Source organism: Hippoglossus stenolepis, chromosome 13 (genome assembly GCF_022539355.2).
Source record: "Hippoglossus stenolepis isolate QCI-W04-F060 chromosome 13, HSTE1.2, whole genome shotgun sequence".
Lineage (NCBI taxonomy): Eukaryota > Metazoa > Chordata > Actinopteri > Pleuronectiformes > Pleuronectidae > Hippoglossus > Hippoglossus stenolepis.
Genome location: NC_061495.1, coordinates 19251984 through 19276116, shown reverse-complemented (window position 1 = coordinate 19276116; position 24133 = coordinate 19251984). Strand labels below are relative to the sequence as shown.

At 42.4% G+C, this 24133-nt stretch overlaps 2 protein-coding genes across 2 annotated transcripts; both read right to left on the bottom strand.

Moving 5' to 3' along the window:
• Positions 1 to 154: 154 nt before the first annotated feature.
• sestd1 (SEC14 and spectrin domains 1) lies at positions 155 to 13955 on the bottom strand. The gene is made up of 19 exons (XM_035174392.2): positions 13714 to 13955; positions 12805 to 12874; positions 12573 to 12681; positions 12220 to 12310; positions 12006 to 12119; positions 9057 to 9170; positions 8848 to 8942; positions 8703 to 8758; positions 8002 to 8073; positions 7632 to 7789; positions 5810 to 5932; positions 5347 to 5541; positions 4524 to 4638; positions 4263 to 4428; positions 4101 to 4182; positions 3761 to 3883; positions 3354 to 3545; positions 3044 to 3147; positions 155 to 2963 (listed from the first exon to the last, which is right to left on the bottom strand). Exons 2-19 carry the CDS (start codon positions 12872 to 12874, stop codon positions 2684 to 2686), a joined length of 2259 nt encoding a protein of 752 aa, XP_035030283.2. The 5' UTR covers positions 13714 to 13955; the 3' UTR covers positions 155 to 2683.
• Positions 13956 to 15942: 1987 nt separating this feature from the next.
• On the bottom strand, positions 15943 to 22275 carry LOC118120281 (solute carrier family 22 member 5). The gene is made up of 11 exons (XM_035175073.2): positions 22066 to 22275; positions 21175 to 21348; positions 20465 to 20568; positions 20142 to 20296; positions 19737 to 19908; positions 19098 to 19224; positions 18919 to 19019; positions 18379 to 18593; positions 17160 to 17342; positions 16552 to 16687; positions 15943 to 16045 (listed from the first exon to the last, which is right to left on the bottom strand). Exons 1-11 carry the CDS (start codon positions 22273 to 22275, stop codon positions 15943 to 15945), a joined length of 1680 nt encoding a protein of 559 aa, XP_035030964.2.
• Between the last annotated feature and the right edge of the window lie 1858 nt (positions 22276 to 24133).

The following is a 24133-nucleotide window of genomic DNA, read 5'->3' as shown; positions in this document are numbered from 1 at the left end:
GGGGGGTAAATTTCCTTTGAACTCATGTTGTGTTTTTATTAATATGTGACTGAGTTAGACTTTGTTGATGTCTCTCAATGTTAAATGTGAAAATATTTTGTGACCAAAAAAAAGAAGAAAAAAGCACATTAAAAAGAACATCTCAGACAGCACCTTCAAAAAGCATCTTTATTTTGAGGATGAGGTCATATGAAGTCACTGCATGTTACTGGACTGAGAGGACAGAAGCATTTAGCAGTTACACTTACAGCAGCAGTTACCGGTCAAAAAAAAGAGCAAATAATCACAAGGTTGTTAAGCTTAAAAAAATCAATCAAATAAATAAAAAAGATGAATCTGTCTTTCTCTGATGTCACCGTGTCTGCAAAGCAGTCACAGTGAAACCTGTGTGTCTGTTGACTCGACTCCAGCGGAGTCAGGTCATCTCAGTCCCTATGGTGAGTTTGGAACAGTGAGCGGCGCAGGTTCGATCTCCATCATGAAGGCAGAGGGTTTTATGAAGAGCAGCGTGGTCGGAGCCTCTGGGTCCTTGAGCGATTTGAGCATCATGGACACAACTATGTTGACAAGTCCCAGAGAACATTTCAACAAGAAACAGCATGAAGCCGAACAGAAAATAAAGGAGACAATGTATGCTCATGACTTCAAGCTGCTAGGTGTGAATTAAGCAAATGTTTGGAATCGATGCGAGGTATTGGCCGCACGACTGACAAGGTCTTAAAGGAGCTTCAGAGTTTTCTGTGGAGGAGAGGAAGTCCCTTTAGCGCAGACTTTTTAACTTTGAAGACATTTTCAACACATTTAACACAAAGAATATATATATGTCTCCTTTAAAATTGATTTTTTGCTGAATCTCTCCTTGGTCCGTTTCCATTTGTATATTCGCTTGGTTGAATCGGGACATTCTACAATACAGAGCCCAGGAGGTATTTGTGCACACAATTTAGTAAACCATCCTCTTGACTTATATCATATGTTGCCTCCTCCCCTGCTGTAGTGCGGAGACTTCAGTCACCTGAACTTTAAAACAGACAATTTATCATCTAAGCTTTGACTTTAAAAACTTTTAACACACTTAAAGAAAAAATATCTTTAGTTCAGCAGCCTTGATGTGTATCCACATATCTTACAAATACAAGAAAACTAGCAAGAGTGTCTAGGCACACAATGCAGGACTTTTAGTGTATGTTATACTTCATTTATTAAATTGTGCACACAAATTAGTTTGCTTTTCTCAAGGCCGCCTGCTGGACTGAGTTCGTAAAAAAAACTGATTCTAATTTTATTTTCCTGCTTTATCACTTCACCTGTTTTAAACAGTCTTTACTGTGAGCTTTGACAACAGTTTGTATATAAAGACGAACGACATGACAGCTCCTCAAAAGTGAAGCCAAATTACCTGGATCCCTCCCTGGTAGCTGGCTGCAGTAACATTTACAAACCATGCCTCCTCCATGTTAGCAGAAGGGACATGGACCAAACTACAGAAATTATATTTCACGTTAAAAAAAGGTTAATATTCTAACATATTAGGCACTTCTTGGAGTTCAAGAGTTAGGTTTCCTGGTAAGTTTGGCTTTAGTTAATTATTTAATGCTATAAAAACCGCGTGAAGCATCATGACTGACTCATACCACGGCTCCACGCCACAATCACTGGCTCAAAGTGAAGTCACCAGCGCAAGATGGCAGCTCCTGTATCCAAGGTATTTTGGCTTCATTTTTGTACAGTGGGGAGAAGTGGAGGTGCGTCGTCCATTTTTATTTACAGTCTATGGCTTTGACAGTCTGGCAGTCATTTGTGAACAGGACTATTTTTTTCTCGAGGAAAATTTTCGACGACTTGCAAGAGGATTTTATAAATTATGTGAGTGTTATATTTTTATTTGATCTGGTTGTCGTATTGTTGTGTGAAGCTCTTTGGGCCTTGCAGTTGACTCCTCTCCTCAAGTCGCCATGGAAACAATCTTATAACTTTGAGTTTTTGTCAATAAAGCAGATTATTTTCTTCAGCTCGTCTGTACTGTGGATTCAGCCGGGAGAGTTTCATGTGGAACTGAGTGTTGAACAGCTCCAACAGGCCTGACACTGTCTGCAGGTGGGTGAAATGTTCGGGACTGTTGCTGCAGGAGCAGGATCCAGTCGCAGCACACCCGATAAACTGTAGCTCCGCCCTTTGAGTTCCTGCACCGGCCGCCAGCTTCGTCTTTTGTTTGAGGACGCAAATATAAAAGAGGCAAAGAGGCAAGAAATGAGAGAAAGTCGTAGGAGGCACAGACAGAAACCATGTTAGCACCATGGAAGCTCCACCCACATAGGTGAATGAGAGGCATGCTGGGAAGGAGAAGACTTCTTATCCAAAAAAGGTTATTTTACAGTCGTCAGAGAGCATCAGGGGACATGAGTATGAGTAACTATTCCAGTAAATATTTCCAGTATTTTACATTGGATCCAAAAGGTGCCGTTTAGAGGGTGCTGATCCTTCACTACAGCCAGGGGGAAAGCTTTCAGAGCGGAGAGGCTGATGGGTAATGTAGTCGGATGTAGATAAACAGCAGCAGTAAGAATGAGACTAGTAGCTGCAGTGATCCAGGGCTTTCTTGGCACGGGGACAGCAAATCGTAGGTCTCGCTGGAAATGAATGAGCAGCCCTTCATTGAGGCTGCTTGCTTTAACGTCATCCATTAGCAGTCCTGCGTGGCCCTGTCTAACTCTTCATCCTGCGGCCCAGCCTCCTCTTCCTCCACCTCCTCTTCCACTTCATCCTCCTCCTCTTGATCCTCTTTCTCACTCAGTTCCTCTCCGATAACATCGAGCCGTGCCTCCTGTCCGTTCAGCACCTCATCGTCATCATTATGGAGCCCCGCCTCCTGCAGCCGCTGCTCTTCCACCAGCAGGAGGCGCTCTCTGACGCCCTCCGCTGCCGTTGCCGTGTCGCTGGGACTCCCGAAGTACTGCTCGCTCCTGAAATGATGATAACTTGAGTAAGGAGTGTGTATAATATATGAGCTCTGTGTGTGTGTGTGTGTTGTGTGTGTGTGTACCCATCAGGGAAGATAACGGGTGTGGTCAATCTGTCCAACAGAGTTTTCCCAGAGGAGTCGACCTCATCCAGCAACTCGGTCTCGACACATTCTTGCTGTAAAACCTGAAACAGTACAAACACACGTGCTGAAGGCAGATTTAGATTTTCACTATGACTGCAACATTGTGCAAGGGTGTCACAATTCCGTCAGCTGCTTCAAATAACTGCTCACATAGACTCAATGTCAACAGGTCTCCGTTTTTAAAAATTTCATCCCGACTCACAGGTCTGCTGCTGTTAACACCTGACACATAAAGTCTGTGTCTCACCTTCTCGGCGGCGGTGTGGAAGTTCAGAGCCAGCTCCAGTCTCTGTTGCCTCTCTTCACCGCTGACGCTGAACTGTTTCCACACTCGGTTGAGTCTGGGCAGAGTATCTCCGGACGAGCGCGTTGTACAGCGCAGCGATTGACAGAGGACGACGGTGGCCTGCAGCAGCTGGCGGCCATAATCATAAGTGCTCTGAAGACAAGCAGAGAAACAGAGTTATTGTCTGTGTCTTGTCTCTGTAGTCAGTAGAGCTCATACCTCTGCCAGCAGCCCAACAGTTGCACACACTCATAGTTATCAGTTCCTGGTGTTAATAGTGGGAGTGAACCATTAATCGAAGCTGCTCCGATCAGTAATTTACATTAACAGAGCATCGTTTGACAGAGTGTAGAGTGGAAGTGTCTCACCTGAGCGACGTCCACAAACTTCCTGTGTTTGTCCAACATGGTCCTCGTCTCTTGAGTGTCATCACCCAGTCGGACATGAGTCTTCAACAGGGCGTCCAAAAGCTCGCCAAGCCACTCTACTGACTGAGAACACACACACACACACGTCCCATCAGTACAGAAGGTGCCTCTGTGTTTGTTTGTGTTTGTGTGTGTGTGTGTGTGTGTGTGTGTGTGTGTGTGTGTGTGTGTGTGTGTGTGTGTGTGTGTGTGTGTGTGTGTGTGTGTGTGTGTGTGTGTGTGTGTGTGTGTGTGTGTGTGTGTGTGTGTGTCTGCCTTTGTGTCTGTGTGTGTGTCTGACCTGTAGAGCGTCCTCTTCACATTTGAACAGTTGGACCATCTGTAGCATTTTCAGCCTCCTCACATCCACCATGTCCTCACACCTGCAAAACACACACACACACATTATATAAGTTTTTGGTTTTATTCTACAGCTGAGAAAAAAAAAGAAGGAGGAGGGAACCTCTGTTTGCGGAGCTGCATCTCCTCCATCACAGCCTGGATGTGCTGGACGTTGTCTTGCTGTTCTCCTGCTGGACTCTCCGTTTCCTCCAGAGACCATGGTGGCTGGCTGCACATCTGCTCCATCAACAACGCCCCCTTCTGACGCAGAGAGGTGAGACCTGCCTCTGGAGGTAGAGAATTTGTAGATGTACTTAATAAATACGAAAGGAATTAGTAATTTAGAGGAAAATTCAAAGGAGCCTTCATTCAAAGCACGAACCGACAGTTTGCAGCTTCTCCTCCAGCAGTTTGAGGTTTTGTTGAATTGAAGCTCCGTCGGCCGGCGCCACGTCAGCACAGAGCATTCCCAGTAAACCGTCCAGCTGCTGAGACAACTGCAGAGTAGACGTAAAGCTGTAATTACTCGAAAAACATCAGTCACTTGTTTCTCTCTCTACTTTCACACATTCTGCCTCATCCTGACATTTTTGTTTTTAGTTCTGTTCACCTCCTGAAGAGCTGCTAATGTTTCAACTACTATTGTTGTATATTTATTATCATTTGATTGAGTTTGGCAAAGAGTTTCTGCCTAAAGTCTTGAGCTAAGATAGGCTTAAAGCAGCACTCTGTAACTTTTAACAACAGCGCCCTGAGGGATGCTGGGCTCAAAGTCTATCGATGTGTTGATTGGAGCTCTGACATCGTAGTCCCAATCACTGAACTGAAACACAACTGAACAGTGGATATTACCCATGATCCCCGGCTTCCTGAACCAGAAGAACTGCAGCTGTAACATATCCACCAAACTCTGTTTAGAATTCTACATGTTTCAAAAGTTTCCTGGCTGAATATTAGAGATAAACACTGGTTTTTAATGACTCTTGAGTTTTTTCAATTTATCTACAGTTCAGCATTACTCTTTAATTTTACACATTTAGCTCCACTCCACTGCAGTGGTAGTAGCATACAGCTCTTAAAATATGTTTTACGTAGATTTTTTATAATCCCCTGGTAACGGATCGACACTCAGTATCAGCCAATACACAAAGTCCAGTTATTGGAATCAGTGTCGGGAAGGAAAAAATGGTAAAAGTGTGTGTTACCTCCTGTGTGGTGCTGTGGAAGCCCTGCGCCGCCTGCAGGACGTTCTGCCGATTCTCCAGCTGAGCCGCCTGTCGGTAGCAGACATCGCTGAGCTGCTGCTGCAGCGACTTTAGCTCCACCACTTCCTCCTCCTCTCCGGCATTGAGCAAGGCAGCGATCTGCTGGTTCAACTCCACGTACACCGCAAACCACTCCTGTACACACACACACACACACACACACACACACACACACACACACACACACACACACACACACACACACACACACACACACACACACACACACACACACACACACACACACACACAGCGATAGAGAATCAGAGTCACATATACTGCATCAGGTTTCTTCAGTTAACTCCCCGCTAAAAGACAAACTCAGATCTGCATTCAACCACAAATCTCATTTATCAGTTTGCCCTCGTCACATGATGCGTGTGTGTTCAGTGTGTTGCATTACACTATGCTGGCTCTCGATCTCCTCGTGTTTCTGCTGCAGGGCCTGAGCCGCTCGAATCGAGTCTCCGATTGCCTGATGAGTCTTTAACAGCTCTGAACCTGGACCCTGCAGCCAGGTCACCACCTGAGAGAGACACAAACAGAAATCCATGTACACATTTAACTCGTTACCATCAGAGAAAAGGGAGGAAGTATTTCAGGTGCTCGTCCAAGAACCAAAAGTGCCATTCATTTCCTCCATAGACAACATAGTAAATATTTGTTTTTTGTCAAATAAAAAGTCGAGGATAAAGCCTGTTTGCACAAAAACGTAAGATGACAGGTTAACTTTGACTCCTCTGTGCATTTCGATTTGAAGCATAACTTCATAAAGCTTCAGATGATGTTTCATGCATCAGGAACATCGGCAAGCTATGACCGACAAGTAGTGACAGTGAGACAGCCTTCACAGCATCAGGACCCTGAAACTGAAGCAGCTAAATGGAATTCATGCCTCATGAAGATTAATTTTTGACAACTGTGTTACTCTTGTGCTTTCCTCTCTGTGGTATCTCACAATGTCTAATGTGCAGAGGTTCCTCAGAAAAACAAATTTCAGTCTCTGTGAAGATTTCCATCCACCCCAGACGTTTCTCTGAGTGTCTGAGCTGCAGTGCTGCAGAGCGACCAACAGGAGGCCCTTAGGCTCTACTTGTTTCCGTGATGGAGTTCACATGATACCACATCATTCATGTTGACTCTTCATAAACCTTATATTCTATAAAAAGTTCACATCATATTAAAATCACAGTTTCCCTAATCAAACCCATATATATATATATATATATATTTACAGCTGATTAGCTCAAAGATGAGGACTTAGATATTAAAGGGGCTTTAATCTGTATACACTTTATATTTTTTATTCAAATACACTATACTTAAATTTTCAACAATATTTTTCGACCTAATTTATTGTGTTTTACTCACTGTACTCTATTCTATTTTATATTGTATTGTTACTTTAATAGTGGAGCAAGCTGGCACAAGAATAAAGTCTTTTCTTATTCTATCTTATCGTAAAATGTACATAAAACCGTTTGCCTGTGTGTTTGTCTGATACAAACAAAAATCATCATGATTTAGATTTTATCATGAGTTGAACTTAAAATGTTCACCAAACAGTATAATACAGAGCAACATCTGGAACTGTCTATCCAGATGTATATGTACCAGTATCGGGATTTTAAATTGTATTTATCAGGTCAGTGATGCCTTGAAGAGCTAACACACACACGCACACGCACACACACACACACACACACACACACACACACACACACACAATTTGATCCAGAACTAGGCCACCACCCCCCACCTCAAATCCTCCAGGCTAGCGACCGATATGTTGAGGTTACCATGACAACCCCCGGCTCATCTCATCTCCAAGACAGTCGTCCTACCCATCAGCCCCTGCGGCTGCACATGAACCCCAGTAACCACAGTAGAGTCTATGTCGGCTGAGGAGCCCGGACAGTGAAGCTGCTCACTGACACCGTTTCAGAAGGTCAAAGGTTGGATGATGAAACATTGAAGACACTGAAAGACGGAGGATTAAGTAGCAGGACAATGTTTTACATGTGGAGGACGTGTTTACAGATTTGTTCTCATGAACTGCACCTTGACCTTTTAAGACTTAAGGATTTATACAGATAGTTGAAAAAAAACACTGTGTGTTTGAAAAGGGTGAAAAGGTTTGATGTTTGAAAAATAAGCTTATCTTTTATGTCCAGTAAATATGAAGCACCAGTCAGCGGCCAGGTGTGTGTGTGTGTTTGTATTACCTGCATGACCTTGGTGTGAATCTCATCCAGCTGGGTGCGTTTGTTTCGCTGCCTGCAGAGCTCCTGGTATCGGGTGTACTGCTCCCTGAGTGAGTCCAGCAGCTTCATCACCTGAGGCTGAGCCAGCAGCTCCTCCTCCATGGGACGCCAGGCCGGACCTGCAGGTCAGAGGTCAGAGGTCAGAGAGAGGTCAGAAAGAAGTGAGGTTACAGTCTGGTAGTGTGTGATGGTCCTGCTGCCTCTGAAGACAGAGATGCTACAACAGGTCACTGTGACCTTGCCCTGGAACAGCTGAATGACTGCATTCAACAAGACAACTATAAAGAAAACACTTCAGACGACACCCCTCGACCCACAGCTGCTTCCTCACCTCCCTGTCCTCCTCCTCCTCCCTCGGAGCCATTAAACCGACGCTGCTGCAGCTCCGACAGCAGCTCATGACCTGCACACAGACACAAACAAAAGGGGAGAGAGGGCTGGTTTGAGATTTAAGAGCCTGTTATAAAAGCATCTGAAACAATAACACATCAGTGTTTGTGTACATGCTGTTAGATAATGAAAGGAGCTGGTAGAGGGAGGAGGGTGGCACCACAAACAAAGACTCCTTTCACCTCTGCCCAGCAAACACACAGACACAGGCCGCTCAGTACAGTGAACACAGCCATCCACCCAACCATCTATCATCCATCATCCACCCAACCACCCAACCATCCATCATCCATCATCTATCATCCATCCATCCACCCATCCATCATCCAAGGAACCATCCATCATTCATCCACCGTTAGTGTCTATCTAGCTCCAGTTCTTGGTGGCAGCAAACTAAAGCTGCTTTCAGACGTGCACTGAACTCTGGATAATCTCCTGAAATCATCTGAAGGGGCTGTGTGCGAGTTGCTGTGGACATTCTCTGGGGTTTCTACTGCCAGCCCACGAGTGAAATGTCCAGATAATGTCTGAGTGAGCTCACGTGAGAACACAGCAGGAGATAATCCAGAGGATTCAACGCAAGTGAGTGCGCGGGTTGATGTCGTATATAACAAGCGACAGACTAGAGAAGATGATAGTTACCAGTCTGAAGAACAGTCTCAGGGTCAAAGGACGGTAAGAGGGCAGAGTCAGCTGATCTGCAGAGAGCGGACAAGACAAACAACTTTAAACTGTAACTTTGTGTGTTTGTGTACGTTTGCGTGTACGTTTGTGTACGTGTGCGTACTTTTCCTTGTCCACCGAACTGCTCTTGTCACTGTCATTGATGAACGACAGCTCGTCCAGCAGCGACGTCGACTCTTTGGTGAATTTCTCAAAAACCTGAAAACAAGATGAAACCAAACTTGCTCGGACTTGGTGGCAGGTTACCATGACAACAAGCATTTTTAGTCACGCATCAAATACATGGATTTATTTAAATAAAATGAGAATCACCAGTCTCTTGTTGAGCCAGTCGTTGTGGTCGTAGTCCAGACTTCCTCCAAAGTCGTCCGTCAGCTGACAGGGTTCGATGTAACGAGTCAGCTTATTGGCCGAAACCAGGATCACCTGACACACAAAACAAAAACACAGGAAGCACATATAAATCACACATTAATGATGAAGTGCAAGAACATTTTCATACTCTGATCCTTAACATGAACTGTGTCCCACAGTGGATTCACTCTTATGTCTCTTCACTGCACAAACTTTTTGTTGCTGGCTGGTTCCAGCCTGATGAATATCACATGTTCATGAGGACGTTCAGATTAGATTTATTGTTAGATTATCAACGGACCCTTTCTCTGTTGCCTGTTTTGATTGTTGGTTAGTATATTTAAACTCAAATGAATTCAGATATGATGATACACCATTGTACAGTATTGAAGAAACAACAAACGTCCAAACGTTTCCCTCTTTCAGAAGTGATGTCGCTCATGTTTGCTCGATCAGGACGCCTGGAAGCCACAGTTGTCTAAAGGCAGCTTTGGGTGTGGCAAGTGTCTCCAGTGCTGTGACACACCAGACCGTAAATACTTCAAACATCGGCGTTCTGGAGAGAAATGTTATCCTAACCACTGGCTCCTGACTATGAGGAGCCATGTTAACCACATGGAGAGCAACACGTGTGTGTGACTGAGGCAGGTCAGACACTGGAGCTGTTGGTTGTTTCTGTATTTTACAGAGATTTGGGGGGATTGACTCATTTTTGCTTCTTTATATACGTCGTCAACCTTTTATTCAACTTTTTAACAAACTCACGGCCATTTTTAAAACCATCTCTTTGCGGTTTCAAACATCAGCACTGATAACAGATATTATTTTAAGTGTTGCCTCAGTCCATGATCCAAACAGTTCTTAGATCACAAGACAAACTTGTGTTCGTGAAAAGCCTCTGAGCTCATCTTTTTCTTCTGTAGAGAAAAATAAAACCAAGTTTAACCTTTACTTTACTCTCTCTTTAAACGAAATTGTACAGAACTCTGAACAACATTTCTATGAGATTGTTTTACAAATACCTGGACAGTCAGACAGCTGGTGGTAAGTCTGTGTCCCAGTTGTCACGGGAGCAGATTCTCAGTGTGCGCCGGTGTGTGTGTGCGTGTGTGTGTGTGTGTGTTTGAATGTTAGGTCAGACGTTAGAGCAGCTGTACAACACACACCCCACACACACAATCCATAGTTAAGATGAGTCACATTTCAACACCGTCGCTGGAATCTCCCTCCAGCAGCTGTGTGTGTGTGTGTCTATAGTAAGTGAAGACACGGTGAACTATAACAGAATTAAACTAGAAGGGCACTCAGAGAGTGGATACCTCTGACGCCCAATCACGCCATGTTAAAGAGAGTGGAAAAATAATCCTGGATCCGCCCTTTCATCCAGATCCGCTCTGAAATGGAAAGGACTCTTCCATGGGTCCTGCCGCACCCCTCCACAAAATCTCATTGAAATCAGTTCACTAGTTTCTGAGTTATCCTGCTGACAAACAGCCAGACAGATTGAAAACATGATCTCCTTGGCAGAGGTGCAAATAAACTCAACTGCAGCATATTTTTTGAATCAAAGCACCAAATATTTCTTCTCACAAAACATATTCAGCCTCCAAACAATCCAACAAACTACATGTTTATGAACTCACAGCTTAAACAAGAGCAAACTCGGACGTTGATAATGAGACATTTACTCATTTCATGCAGTCAAACTGTCAACTGTTCTTTAGGCGAATCTTCAAAGTCGCAGTGTCACAAAGAACACAAGGAAAAACCCCAGTGTGATTTAAAAAGGTAAATTAATCTCAACACTCACTGTAAGGATCCATATGCAGCAACAATCAAGTTACCTACACACCCAGCCACTTGCTCGGGTTACCACGGCAACGGTCGTAGCCGTTCAGCCAACATGGGCGTAACAATCTGGGTCACAGTGCAGACTGATCTCTGTCAGTAAAACCATCTGTTATAATAGAAGAGGAGGAGGCTAGCTAAAAATCTCTCACACACACACACACACACACACACACACACACACACACACACACACACACACACACACACACACACACACACACACACACACACACACACACACACACACACACACACACACACACACACACACACACACACACACACAATCGATCCTGGCTCAGGTTTCCAGCAGCACTCAGGACGGGTAATGATGCTCAGGGCTATTATATTAGTTTCTGTTTGATATCAAGTAACAACACAATCAGTGTGTGTGTGTGTGTGTGTGTGTGTGTGTGTGTGTGTGTGTGTGTGTGTGTGTGTGTGTGTGTGTGTGTGTGTGTGTGTGTGTGTGAGTGTGTGTGTGAGACTGTGTGTGTTTGCTCTTATTAGAAATACAAACACTATTTCTGTGATGGGAGACTTTTCGAGCTGCCTTCCTGAGCAGCCAATCCAAACGGGCATGTAAGCTGTATGTAAGCATTGGAACAACGAACAACTGACACTCAAACTCTACAGCCAGGCTGCAGGCAGTAGATGAACACACATCTTCAGAGTCAACATGGCAACAAAGTTTGCTCCTTGTTGTTCTTAAAACTTCACCTTATGCTGAACACTCAAATCTCCGGTCAGGTTCCTGCAGCAGAAACGGGAACCAAACATCACACCAATGTCCAGCGATGCTCTTCTGGACTGTGCTTGAGCTCGTATTTTGTGAGGCCACCGTGACCTTTGACCTCCAAACTCTTTCCACCTCACCTGTGAGTCAAGTGAACGTTTGTACCAAATTTGAAAAAATGCCCTCAAGGCATTCTTGAGGTATCGAGGACGGACAACTCCGAAAACATAATTCCAGTCACCTCTCAGAGCCCCAGAGACCAGTGAGCGTGAGGGAAACTTGAAGCCGGTTTGTCCTGTAGAAGAGTTGAGGAGACTCACCTCGAAGCCCAGACGATCTTTTTCCTTCCAGAAGCAGAAGTGTGTGACCTTCTTGTCCCAGAATTCATCTGGCTTCACCACGCAGACCAGCGAAACCTCGGCCGGGATCACATTCTGAAACAGCAACGACAGCGTCAGCGTCATCAGCTGCTGATTGTGCCGAAAGAATAAGGAAGGTTGTCATGTATGGAGGGGCGTTAAAACATGTCTGTACCTGCAGCATGAGCACCACAGTCTTAACAATGTTCCACTGAGACTTGCGTCCGTCCACGATGACGGTGAAACCTCGGGCCTTACACTTCTTACTAAGAGAGAGAGAGAGAGAGAGAGAGAGAGGAAGCTTTTTACAGAACAGGGTCATGATGCGATAAGACCCAAGTTGTAATAAAGTGGAATCATCCTTTAAGCCTTTTCTAGAACATCTGAACATGGATTCTGATGATGGAGTAAAGAGCCGAGTACAAATCAGCCAATATGTCCAGAGGCTTTAAAACACAGACACACACCAGACGGTCACGACTGCTACTGCATCTGTGTGTTTGTTTGTTTGTGTGTGTGTGTGTGTACCTGGGGATGCTGAGAAGGTAGTCCAGTGTGGTGCTGAGCTCCTCCATGCTGGTCTGATCTGAACTGAGAGGTATGGTCAGGATCAGACCACTACGCCGGTCTTTGCCCCCTGAATGAAAACAGACAATTAGAGGAGGAAGAAATGTCATCTATGGAAAGTTTGGTTTTACACGTGTAGGCATGTTATCTCATATTTTGTTACTTATTGTGTTTGTGAGTGTGTGTTTTGTACCTGACAAAAAGGCCAGTTTCTTCTTGAGGATGGGGAGCATGGTGGTCGCTTCCATGGTAACGTCAGACATCTGTAAGCACACATCCAAACAATACTTAAATGTACCATTCTCACAGCTGAGAATGGTCCATTCAGACACAAGTTTACAGGCCCAGACACTAGTCCACAATGTCAAACACCTGTCCGTATAGTGAGACACTAGTCCAACAGGGTCTGACACTATAGTCCATCGTTTCAGCCACTAGTTTAAAGGCCCAGATACTAGTCAACATAGTCAGTCAGACACTACTCCACATAGTCAGACACGAGCCCAATGGTTCTCACACTAGTCCACAATTTTAGACACTAGTCCACAGGCCCAGACACTAGTCCACATAGTCCAACAGGCTTGGACATTAGCCAACATGCGCAGACACTATAATAATTTCAGACTTTACGCACGTTCCACAAAGAATTATATAATTAATGTCCAACTCTACTATTGGACTTGGTTTCAGAATAAAAGCTGATATTTTATCACAAATGTGATTATTATCATTATTATCATTATTTTTTTTTATTATCTATTATTATCATCTTTATCAGCAGAGGTGAAGGACGGAGTATTTGTGCTTGGTCTAGTAACTGCAGCAGCAGCAGTCAGTCCTGCAGCATGGCTTCATGTTCCTCCTCCTCCTCTTCCCCAGCCTGTCTGAGGCCTGGCCGCAGACGCAGGACGGCCCGGCCTGGCTCGGATCGGTTAGTCTCGGCTTGGTTCGGCTCGGCCCACCGACACAATGACCTACATTCAGTAGCGCCCCCAGGCTGCGGCTTTCGTGGCTTAAACCCCCCTAACCCCAGACTCCATCCACTCAGCATCGACAACTTCAGGGATCGATCAGTATCGAGTATTGATCAGGCTTTTCTTACCTTCCACTCAAATCAGCTGCATTTTATATTGTCTCGGTTTTTGTAACCCACTCTTCCTCTTCTCCTGTTCTCCTGCAGCTCCTCGTCCTCCTCCTCTTCCTCCTCAGGCTGATGGATCAGCAGATACTGAAAATATTCTCCATTAAGAATAAACACTGGAGATTCTGTTTCCTCTTCGCTCTTAACAACAGTAGACACACAGAGAACAGGCGTTGGAGCTGCGCAGCCTCAGTGAAGCGCAACAAAATAAAATCACATCCGGTAAAGCAACATTCAAAGTAAAAGCCCTGGGGTGTCAGGGTAAAAACTCTCTTTTGGACCACACTGTTCATTTCTAGAGATACCCAGAACCAACCAGTTTTTTATTAGAATTAAATTCTTAGAGTATTATTCAATTATTCAACTGATCTAAAATATATTATCTACTGTGATTTTGTCTTCTTTAAGATAAAAATATCAAATATTTCCTGGTACTATTTGTTTTAATGCAAATACAATAAAACAAAAAGAGAGCTATGGATATATGTACTACTGAACAATCAATCTAAAATAAGTAGAAATAACTTACTGACATATTCATAATGAAAGTAACGTATACATGTGTTAATTACTTTACACACATTCTGATAAAATGCAATTTTACAACAAATGTGATCAAAATAAAGTACAAATATCAGGGCCACAAGATGGAGGTCGGTTAAATTAGTTTAAGTTTATGTTTGATGCAGCAAAATGGCAATTGTGAGATTAGTCAGATTTTTGTAGAAAGTAATATTTTAAGGTCAATTTAAAGGCTGTAATGGTGATTGTAACGGAAGACAAATTGTCCATTTCTTCTCCAATGAAATAAGTATTGGACAAATGAAGATACTGAAGGGATAATGGCCCTTTAGAGGAAAAGTTTACAAAAGGCAAACTCTCACATGATAAGATTAAAAAAGGTGTAAAATAATTACTTTTTCCTAAAAATACTCTGTAATTGTTATTTCCCAAAACATATTGACAAACATGTTATTGTATCTGTTTTTTTGTCTATAAAAACACTGCTACATATTCTTATTTCTTTAAAAATGTATATCTATGTATACCATGCTTTTGTTCTGAAGGCCTGTTTGCTTCTTTCCCGGTAAAATCCCGATCAGCTTCATAAAACTTGGACCGTGCTTCCGGGGCAGGGCCACAGTTAAACAAGCCACGCCCACGCAATTCAGACCGGCGAGGCGTTCATGAGACCCCAGAAACTGGAAAACCTGCTTTTACGACTGAAATTATTTGCAGAAAGTATGATTAACAAAGATGATTAAAATATTATATAATCATCATCATTATAAATGTATATTGTGTATTTGAGTGCACATTTCTCACCAAAAAAAAGACAGATTACTTATATCTGATTTATTAATTTATACATCACATAAAATAAATACACAACTTTCTATTTGTCTTAATCATACAACAAGGAACTGTTCAAGTTTATAACAACAAACAGCATTACTGCTGCTAATATAAGAGACCAAAACTAATTTTACCTGGAGTTTTTAACAGGATTGACCCTTATGTTTCATTCATATTCATGTCAAATCCATGTTCACAATTCACGTTTCTTTCCTCTTTCATACTGACACTGTCATATTTACTATTCCTTTCCAACCAGGCGAGGCAGGCGGTCGTCCACCCTGAGTCCAACTATCTGAGGTTTCCTCCCGTCAAGAGGGAGTTTTTTTCCACAGTGCTCACTCGTGGTCAGATCTGTTGAGTTTCTCTCTATAATATAATACTTAAAGGTCTCGAACTTAGTCTTTAAAGTGCCTGTGTTAGTTCTGATTTGGCCCTGTATATAAAACTGAATTGAATGAATGCATCAGTGTTTCAATCCATGAGCAACAACACACTAAACTGGAAATACAGAGAGTAAAGTCATTTGCTGTATGGTTTTAAATAATCAATTGATTGGAAAATAATACATTCACTCGTTCGGTTCACCTTCATTTTAGTGACGTTTTGCATGACCTTCCCTTATCGAAGTACAATAAACTAATTCATAAAGTGTCAGTGAATGCATCACAACAGTCTCTGCAGAACCCTCTCCCAGTGTTCACACCTCACCACGCAGAGGACGCAGAAAACTACAACACTGACCAAACCGGATTTCTAAAAATGAAATGCTGGATTTTTGGACGGTTTCTGTGTAGTCTGTAGTTTTCTGTGTGTGTTTGTGTGTCAGGAGTCTTAAAGTCGAGTCGTGCAGATGATCTCAGGTGCAGTGAGCTGATCTTTAGCAGATTTCCCATCATCCTCTGACGGAGGGGTGGAAGTCCATGGCCACCTGAACCTGGAAGACAGATTAAGAGACGTGCATTCAGACCCCACTACACAGTTGGTTTTCATCCTATTGTCAAGTGTTTTTTTGTTTGTTAGTTTTTAGTCACATGATTCTTATTGTAAGTTTGTAGTTTTTTTCCCTTCTGTACATATTTTAAACATATATTTGATACATTTGTTTTTGTCTAAAATTGTTAATTTTGTCATTGTCGACAACTGTTTCTGTTCTTGTGTCTGCTGTTAGTTTTCATGTATCCATTCACTTTTCAATAGTGGATTCCTGCTGACTGTAGTTTTCTTTTAGAAACTTTGAAATTATATTAAGTGCCAACCAATAATTGTTTTGAAATTTGGTTCAAATTAACTGCCCCCAGGTCATTGCTTCAAAATACAAAAAAATACATGATACATATCGAGGCCTTGGTATTGGCCGAGATAAAACAACCCGTTGAGCCTTGCAAGATCTCAGATTTGTATACAGATAGACACATTTGTAATGAGAAAGTGCAGACTTACCTCTGTTTGACCGCCATCTGCTGGATGGTGTCAGGCAGAGGCTGCCTAAAGGTCTCGGGCAGGAAGACACAGAGAAGAACACTGAGCAGTGACAGACCGCCCACAACAATCCACGGCAGGAACTCATAGAAGACAGCTGGAGAAAAAAACAGATCAAATCAGATCAGATCAGAGTGACTTCATACAAAATTTGTCTGATACAGAATTCAACCAAATTACAAAGTCAATTCTCACTTACATCTATAGTGGTATTATCAACAGTTTTCATTGTGACAGTTTTTATGTCTTCAGAGGGTCAGAGACAAATATCTCAGCATGTAAAACTGAAACGATTTAGATAAAGCTGAGGGCAACTGAGAAAACATGTTCAGTAATTTGGGTGAACAGACACTTTAAAAACCTCACCTTGAAAAAAATCTGATACAAAATCTGATATTTGTGATGCCACTCATCATGCTGCTACTACAAGATGTGCAGACAGAAAAAGTCAAACAAAATGTATAAACTTCACACGTGAGAAAATTAGTTTTAAAAAATGGTAAACCTTTGACAAACTCTTCTTATTCTTACACTATCTACAGAATGATGAATGAAGTGAAAGGTCTCACCCAGCTGCAGCAGGTACGGAGATACAGCGGATCCCAATCTGGAGAACATGGCACAGGACGACATTGCTGTGTTCCTGATGACTGTGGGCGACATCTCACCAGAGTACACGTAGATCAACCCGTTACCAGCCAAGATGCCATATTTACCCAGCAGCACCAGGGACAAGGTGACAGCTGGATGACCTGCAGGGAGGAGTAAATGTTTCGTGACATTACAAATCAAGTGAGAAGTAGAGTCATTTTCTCATACACTTCTACAGAAAAAGATCAACCAGTGGAGTCGCCCCTTCTGGTGATTTGAGAGAACACAGGTTTCAGGTACTTCCACATTGGCTTCACTTTAGAAAACTCAAAGTCTACGTCCATTTTTATAAACAGACTATGGGTCTAATATAAATAAGAAAAACTAAAATATCCATAGTCTGTAAATATAATAATCAAGCATTCAGCTTTCTAGTGCATATTTAAATTCCCGGTGGAGATTTGGCCTCTTCAGTTCTGTTTTGCTTTCACTGTGTTTGCCACTTCGTGCAGGCGCGGGCAGGACAAAAGGCACAGAGTTTGAGGAATCGACTCATGGCTCTGCTTCAACTGTGCGACAGGATGATGTTGGCCGACCAAAAATTCGGACATGTCAGAAATTTAGCAGCGTGTCCGACTGTCGGTCAGGAGCAATGAACTGCTGCTCGCTCCCCCCTGTACACTGCAAGGAAAACAACGCACAACAAAGCTGAAAATCGTATGACTCTTTGTATGACTCAGAAATCAGGGCAAAAACAGGCTTAAATCGTACAGTGCGTGCCCAGTTTAAGGGGGTCGTTGTTCTGCAGGAAGACGTGCATTCAACAAATATCTATAACAACCAACTCACTGAGCTAGCATTAGCCAATTCTCTGATTGATGCTAACTTATCTCTGGCTAATTTACAGCTGATAAAAGCAACAAAATGTATGTTGCACTAGCTAGAAATGAGCAGCTGTTTGGGTCTTTCAGAACTTCAAATGCCAAGTTGATTATATTTTAAAGTGTTTCAAATTTGCAAGTTATTGTAAAATGGGCTCTGCGGAAAGGACACTTTTAACAGTGACTGGGGGGTAGCTGTGCTGCAAAGATTCCTAAACAATACGGTTTCAATCTTTTTTTTAACAGGATGAATATTCACATTCGTTAAAAAGGGAAAAAATAGAATGAGGTGCTCCGTCATATTTGTCTTACTCACTGTGTTGAGTGACCTGGACGAGGAGCAGCGCTAGTGACCCCAGCAGGGTCAAGCTGATAAATGACAGGCGACGAGGGAGATTGCGCGTTGACAACCAGACTGTAACGTATGCTGGGAGCTCAACTGTCGTCAACAGGAAGTAGTTCAGGTAGGGGTTTCCGTAGAGGCTGGACGTGTTGAATGACACTCCAAAGTAGCTTACACTCCCAGAAAACCTGCAATCAACAAGAAGACAAGGCTAAAATCTGGATGGTGTTAGTGGAAAGGTTGTGGCGTCATTAAAATCTTAAGGGTTTATCCTCTGGAGCACAGGAAAGTGATCAGGAAATGTCTGAGCAAATATTACTTGTGTGAGATTGGAAGATTTGTCTTATGGGACAGTCAATTAAATAATTTGTAGTTATCTACAGTAGATTTTATGGAAATGGACAACTATCTGTCGATGGAAAAACCGATTGGCCTTGCTATTGGTAGTACTAGCACAGAATAAAAGGGGAAAGCTCCTGAAACCTTTATGAATAAAAAAGTGCTTCAAATCACCAGATGATCCACAAAATGAGCATGATATGTCGAATATTTGAGGTCCTCAGCAGGTCCAGAATGCTGTAGGACTCTGCTTTCTGGTCGGTTGCATTTTCAACCTGTGGAGAGACAGAATCTACAGTTGAACAGCCACTGTCCTTTAGAGCGTATAAGACACTGATGTTTGAGGTACTTACATTTGCTGAGGCGAAGATGATATTTGGAGGTTCCACATTGTTCTGTAGAGCTGCGGACTTCAGCACGAGTTCTGCTTCATGCCAACGCCCACGAGACAGCAACCAGCGAGGAGACTCTGGAATCAGCCTGGTGGCCAGTCAAACAAAAAACGTAACTTAACACTTCACTGTAGCTTATAATCTAATGAGACAATATTTTGGAAATTGGAAATGATTACGTTGGCAATTATTTTATTATTATTATCACTGTCTTTAGAACAGTTGTAAAGAAGACAGTACATTTACGGTTGAAAGTAACTGCAGAATATGCACTTTTATACATAAAGATGGATAACATGACAGTGCCCCAGAAGAGAATGGTGGCATTCGTATTCATGATATTTTAACTTTATTTCAATAGTTGGAGGAAGTGGGAATGAGTCGTCAATCTTTAAATGCAGTTTATGGTCTGAATATGGGTCCTTCTCAGGATCAAATGGAAGAGGCATCATTCCACAGGGCAAATTCATCACAAATTGGCCCCTGTCATATTTCATCCTTTCCTTCAAAGCTAACAAGAAAAATGTCACTTTAAAACCAAATTGTCGTACAGCACATGTTATCCATGTATATATTGATAGAATGCTGAGGTCATCTTACCACCAAAGGGGGATACAGGCCACACCAGGCACAGCTAAGATCAGTGACAGGTATCTCCAGGTTCTGACCAGATAGGCGGTGCCAGTCAGGATGATCATAGAAATCACATATGCAAAAGGATACCCCAGGCTGCTGAAGTAAACTTTGGCTGAACCAGTCAGGATCTCTGAACCTGTGGAGGAACCACCATGATTAAAAGAAGTACAATCACGCATATAAAGTGTCCAGTGCACCTTTTAGGGTTTCTGTTGTGAGATTGTGTATAAGATAATGATGGTGGAAATGATGGTGTGGCCCACTAATGTGACTCCATTGAGATCAACAGCAGAACAACAATAGACACAACCAATGGAGAGGGGGATAAACGTCAGAACACAGTGTCCTGTAATTGAAAAAAACCCTTACCCAATACAAATCCAACAATGAAGCCGGAAATCTGACCAAAGCCCAGCATAAAAAAGAGCACAGTGAAGACGGGCCAGGAAGGAGAGAAAGCCAGTGCGCAGCTGAAGATGCTGATCATGACCAAGCTAGCAAATAGAACAGGCTTCCTGCCAAATCTGAAAAACAAATACAACAGAGCGGTGTCGGTAACAACTGATGGAGGAAGATTGTTAGCAGTTAGTGTGACGTTCATCCAAATTTATGGTATTTTAAATGTCCAGGGAAACTCTGTAGCTGCGGAGAGGATTGATTATGTGACAGTTTGAACTGAAAATGAAAAGTACCTGTCAGCCACCTGTCCAAATAAGAAGCAGCCACACACTCCTCCCAGGAAGTAGAAAAGAGAGGACAGAGGCTGTTTCCACTGGTCCCTGCACACCAGGTCAAACTGGAAGACAAAGGACACAGTGAACCAATTAATACCTCAGCCAAGGAGGATATATGTGTTTGCTTGTTTGTTTGTCCATCTGTTAGTTAGCAGGATTACACAAACACTGCTGGACGCATTACCACGAAACAGGGAAGAGCCCATCAAATCTGGATGCGTGGATTAAAGAAAGGAAATTTCTTTCCCTTTCTTTAACATTGTAAAATACGTCATTTGTCAACATTTTGTCATGGATTTCTCAGAGAATAATTAATGGATCTTGATGACATATTTAGGTGACCCAGAGAGTTCAGTCATTTCCAGTTCCTCATCTTAACCTTCTGGATCCATCTGGGGTAAGTCAATGATTGGTGTCCACAGAGGAAAGTCTCAACCCTCCAGTGATTCAACAGACAGAAGCGGTTCAGACCAGACTGGATTCTTATCAACATGCTGGTGTCTAAACAGTAATGTACACGAGACAGGAGGAGGAGGTGTCATGGATAAAAATAGTAAAAGTAATAGTCTGTTTGTATTGTGTATATTGTAATTTTAATATTATTAGAACTCGCAGAAGATGCAGGAGTAAACTCCACAGTAATGTTAGTAGGAGCAGTTGTTCAGTACCTCGGTGACTACAGTAGACTGGTAGTGCTCAGTACTGTAGGTCCATCTATCTTTACAGTCCTCCTCCCGGGAGGAGTTGAGGAGGACATCTGGACTTAGTCCCGCTGCAGACAGGTTCTGCACCAGGTCCAGCTCGTACCGGCAGCAACTGCTCCTCTCCGACTGCCCAGCCCCCTGCGGACCAGGAAGCAGCATCATCATTATTCAGCCTGTACCATGACAACAGTATGGGGAGGTAGAGAGCACCAGATCAGACCACATCACTTCAGACCAGTTTTAACCTGCATGAGGATCATGTTCATAAGTTATACAGTAAATCATTAGATTACTGCGGACAATGAATAGCTTATTATTAAATAACAAACTATTTATCGACTGCACAGTATAAATTCATCCATTCATACAGAGTTTCTATATTCAGCGCTTTTTCTATCACACACCATTCACCACCATCAGGGAAAACTTTGGGTTCAGTGTCGGAATGCAGACTGGAGGTGCCACGAATCGAACCACCAACATTCTGGTTTGTGGACAGCCCTCTTTATCCCCTTAGGCACCTCTACCATGTTGAACTGTCACATTTACTCAAGTACTGTAATTCAGTACAGTTTTAAGGGACTTTATTTCTCCTGATTTATACCAAATTATATTACTGCACATTTCAAAAAGAATCCAAAGATGTGATAAAAATAAAGAATATGATTTCTATATACATGTAAATAGGTTAATTCATGAATGGACAAAGAGGCGGCATATTTTTATTCCATTGAAATTATTACATATTTGATTAAAGACAAAATCTTAATTATTATTATATAATAATTTCTTTATTCAGTTTATTTATCACTTTCAGAATTATTCAGTCTGATTCCAGCTCTGACTGCTTCTGACCTGTAATGGGATGCTGGCCTTTATCCAGTCCTGGCTCAGGTTGCTGTTGGCAGGGATTTTGCAGTGGTGAGGGGGGCTGGCCAGCAGGAAGATGACGGACAGGATGTTGTATCCACTCGGAACGCAGGTGAGACAGAGGGAGAAGAAGACCCTCCTCTGGAACGGGCCCCAGGTCCCCAGGAACGACACAGACTCCTCGTAGTTCTGCATGTTACTCTGATCTAGTCTTTTTGTTGCTGTACACCTGTAGTTTATTATACTATAACCACTGAAGATGCTATGACCATAAGGTATGGTAGACTGTTAGATAGTCTCTATCTTAAAACTACAAATGCATTTAGTACTAGTCTAAAAACTACTAATCATTAAGCATTATTATAACAATGAGAACAAATACTTTCTTTCACTAAGCACAACAACTTAAACACAGCTCTACCTGCACTAGTATAAGTTCTAGTAGAATATGGCTAAAATAAAATAAGTGCTCCTGTTATAGCAGTGTCAGCTTCTCTCTGCAGGATCAGTGTCTTCTTTTATCCAGTCAAAAGGACTCCTCCTCTTCCTCCTCTCTTCCTCCTCCTCTCTTCCTCCTCTCTTCCTCTCTTCCTCCTCCTTCCAGAAGTCTGTGCTCATATCATATTTGTGTCAATAAGTAATGACGTCATTAACATATTCACTTGTTCCCTGCAGTAAACTGACATCTCACAGTAGTCTGGTTTACACTGGTTACACTGCACTAAAGAGGCCTCGTCACCTTTTAACCGGACAGTAAGTTTAATGCCACGGAGCAGGAAACACAGTGCACTGTAAATGATCAAACCAGTTACCAGCTCCCAGTCTAGTTCAGCTCTGTCTGTCTGACAAGCTCAGCAGCACCGGTTTGTTCAGGTAAGACTGACTCAGTGTTTTTCTTCCTCTGCAGATGATTATATTTGGTGGGACATTTTTTTAAAATAACACTTTGTAGGAGCTTGTGGCTTTAATCAAAATTCAATGTGATGTCTCTGAGTTGAAAATCATGATTGTGTCCAGTCAAATAACGGTTTATGGATTAGGTGACCCATCTCCAGCTCCTTATTCTGGCCCAGATTACACTTGGGCACTTGAAGAGCACATTCCTCCACCAAGGCTGATTGTACTCTTTATCACCATATTGCATATATGTATTGAGTTCAGATACATACCAACATTCTCGATCGTCATTATCTCAGCTACACATTGGTTGTTGTTGCAGGTTGTTACCATACGGCAAAAGATCACCTCTCTAAAAATACTTTATTTACTTCTAATACTACTTTGATTAAAAAAATCGGGACATTATCTGGACCCACAGCCGAGATCATCTGTTCACAGACATTAGCACCCTACATATGACAGATTTTTCTACACTACTTCTTGAAAAACTCGTGGAAAAACACCAAATCTCAAAATGTTGAAAATAAAGCTGAAAAGAAATCCCTGGATCTGCCTACCTTCATCCTATCAGTTCCAAAGGTTTATGGCTTCTTCCTTGGCTTGTACCCCACCCGTCCACCTAGTGTTATTAAAATCAGTTCAGTAGTTTTTGTGTGATCAAGCTAACAGACAGAAAAACTGCAATGAAAACAAAACCTCTTTGATGGACGAAGCGTCATTCGTGGGAGAATCATAGTTAGAGATTGGACATTGACCCGTGCATGGTACAAAACTAAAAATAGAGTCATCTGCCATCAGATACTTTCCTTCAAACTGATAAATAAACAGAGCAGCTATGAAAGAAAGAGCTTATTTCATTAAGTCTACCAAACGGAGGGGATGGGACATGAGAAAGAACTCATAACATTTTGGCATGGATCAGGACATCCATCCTGGATTGGATATTATAGAATCTCTTTCTTTTTTGTTATTTTTAACAATTTCTCTGCAGACTGTAAATTCAACTCTTAGTTTCTGTTCAGACCTTTGATTAAATCGATTCAATCGCTCATTTCTTTCCCTGTACTGTGATTTCTTATCATTTTATTTGTTTATGTACTGTTTTTAATTCTCTGTAATTTATTTTTAAACGCTTCTTTTTGTATCGTTTCAT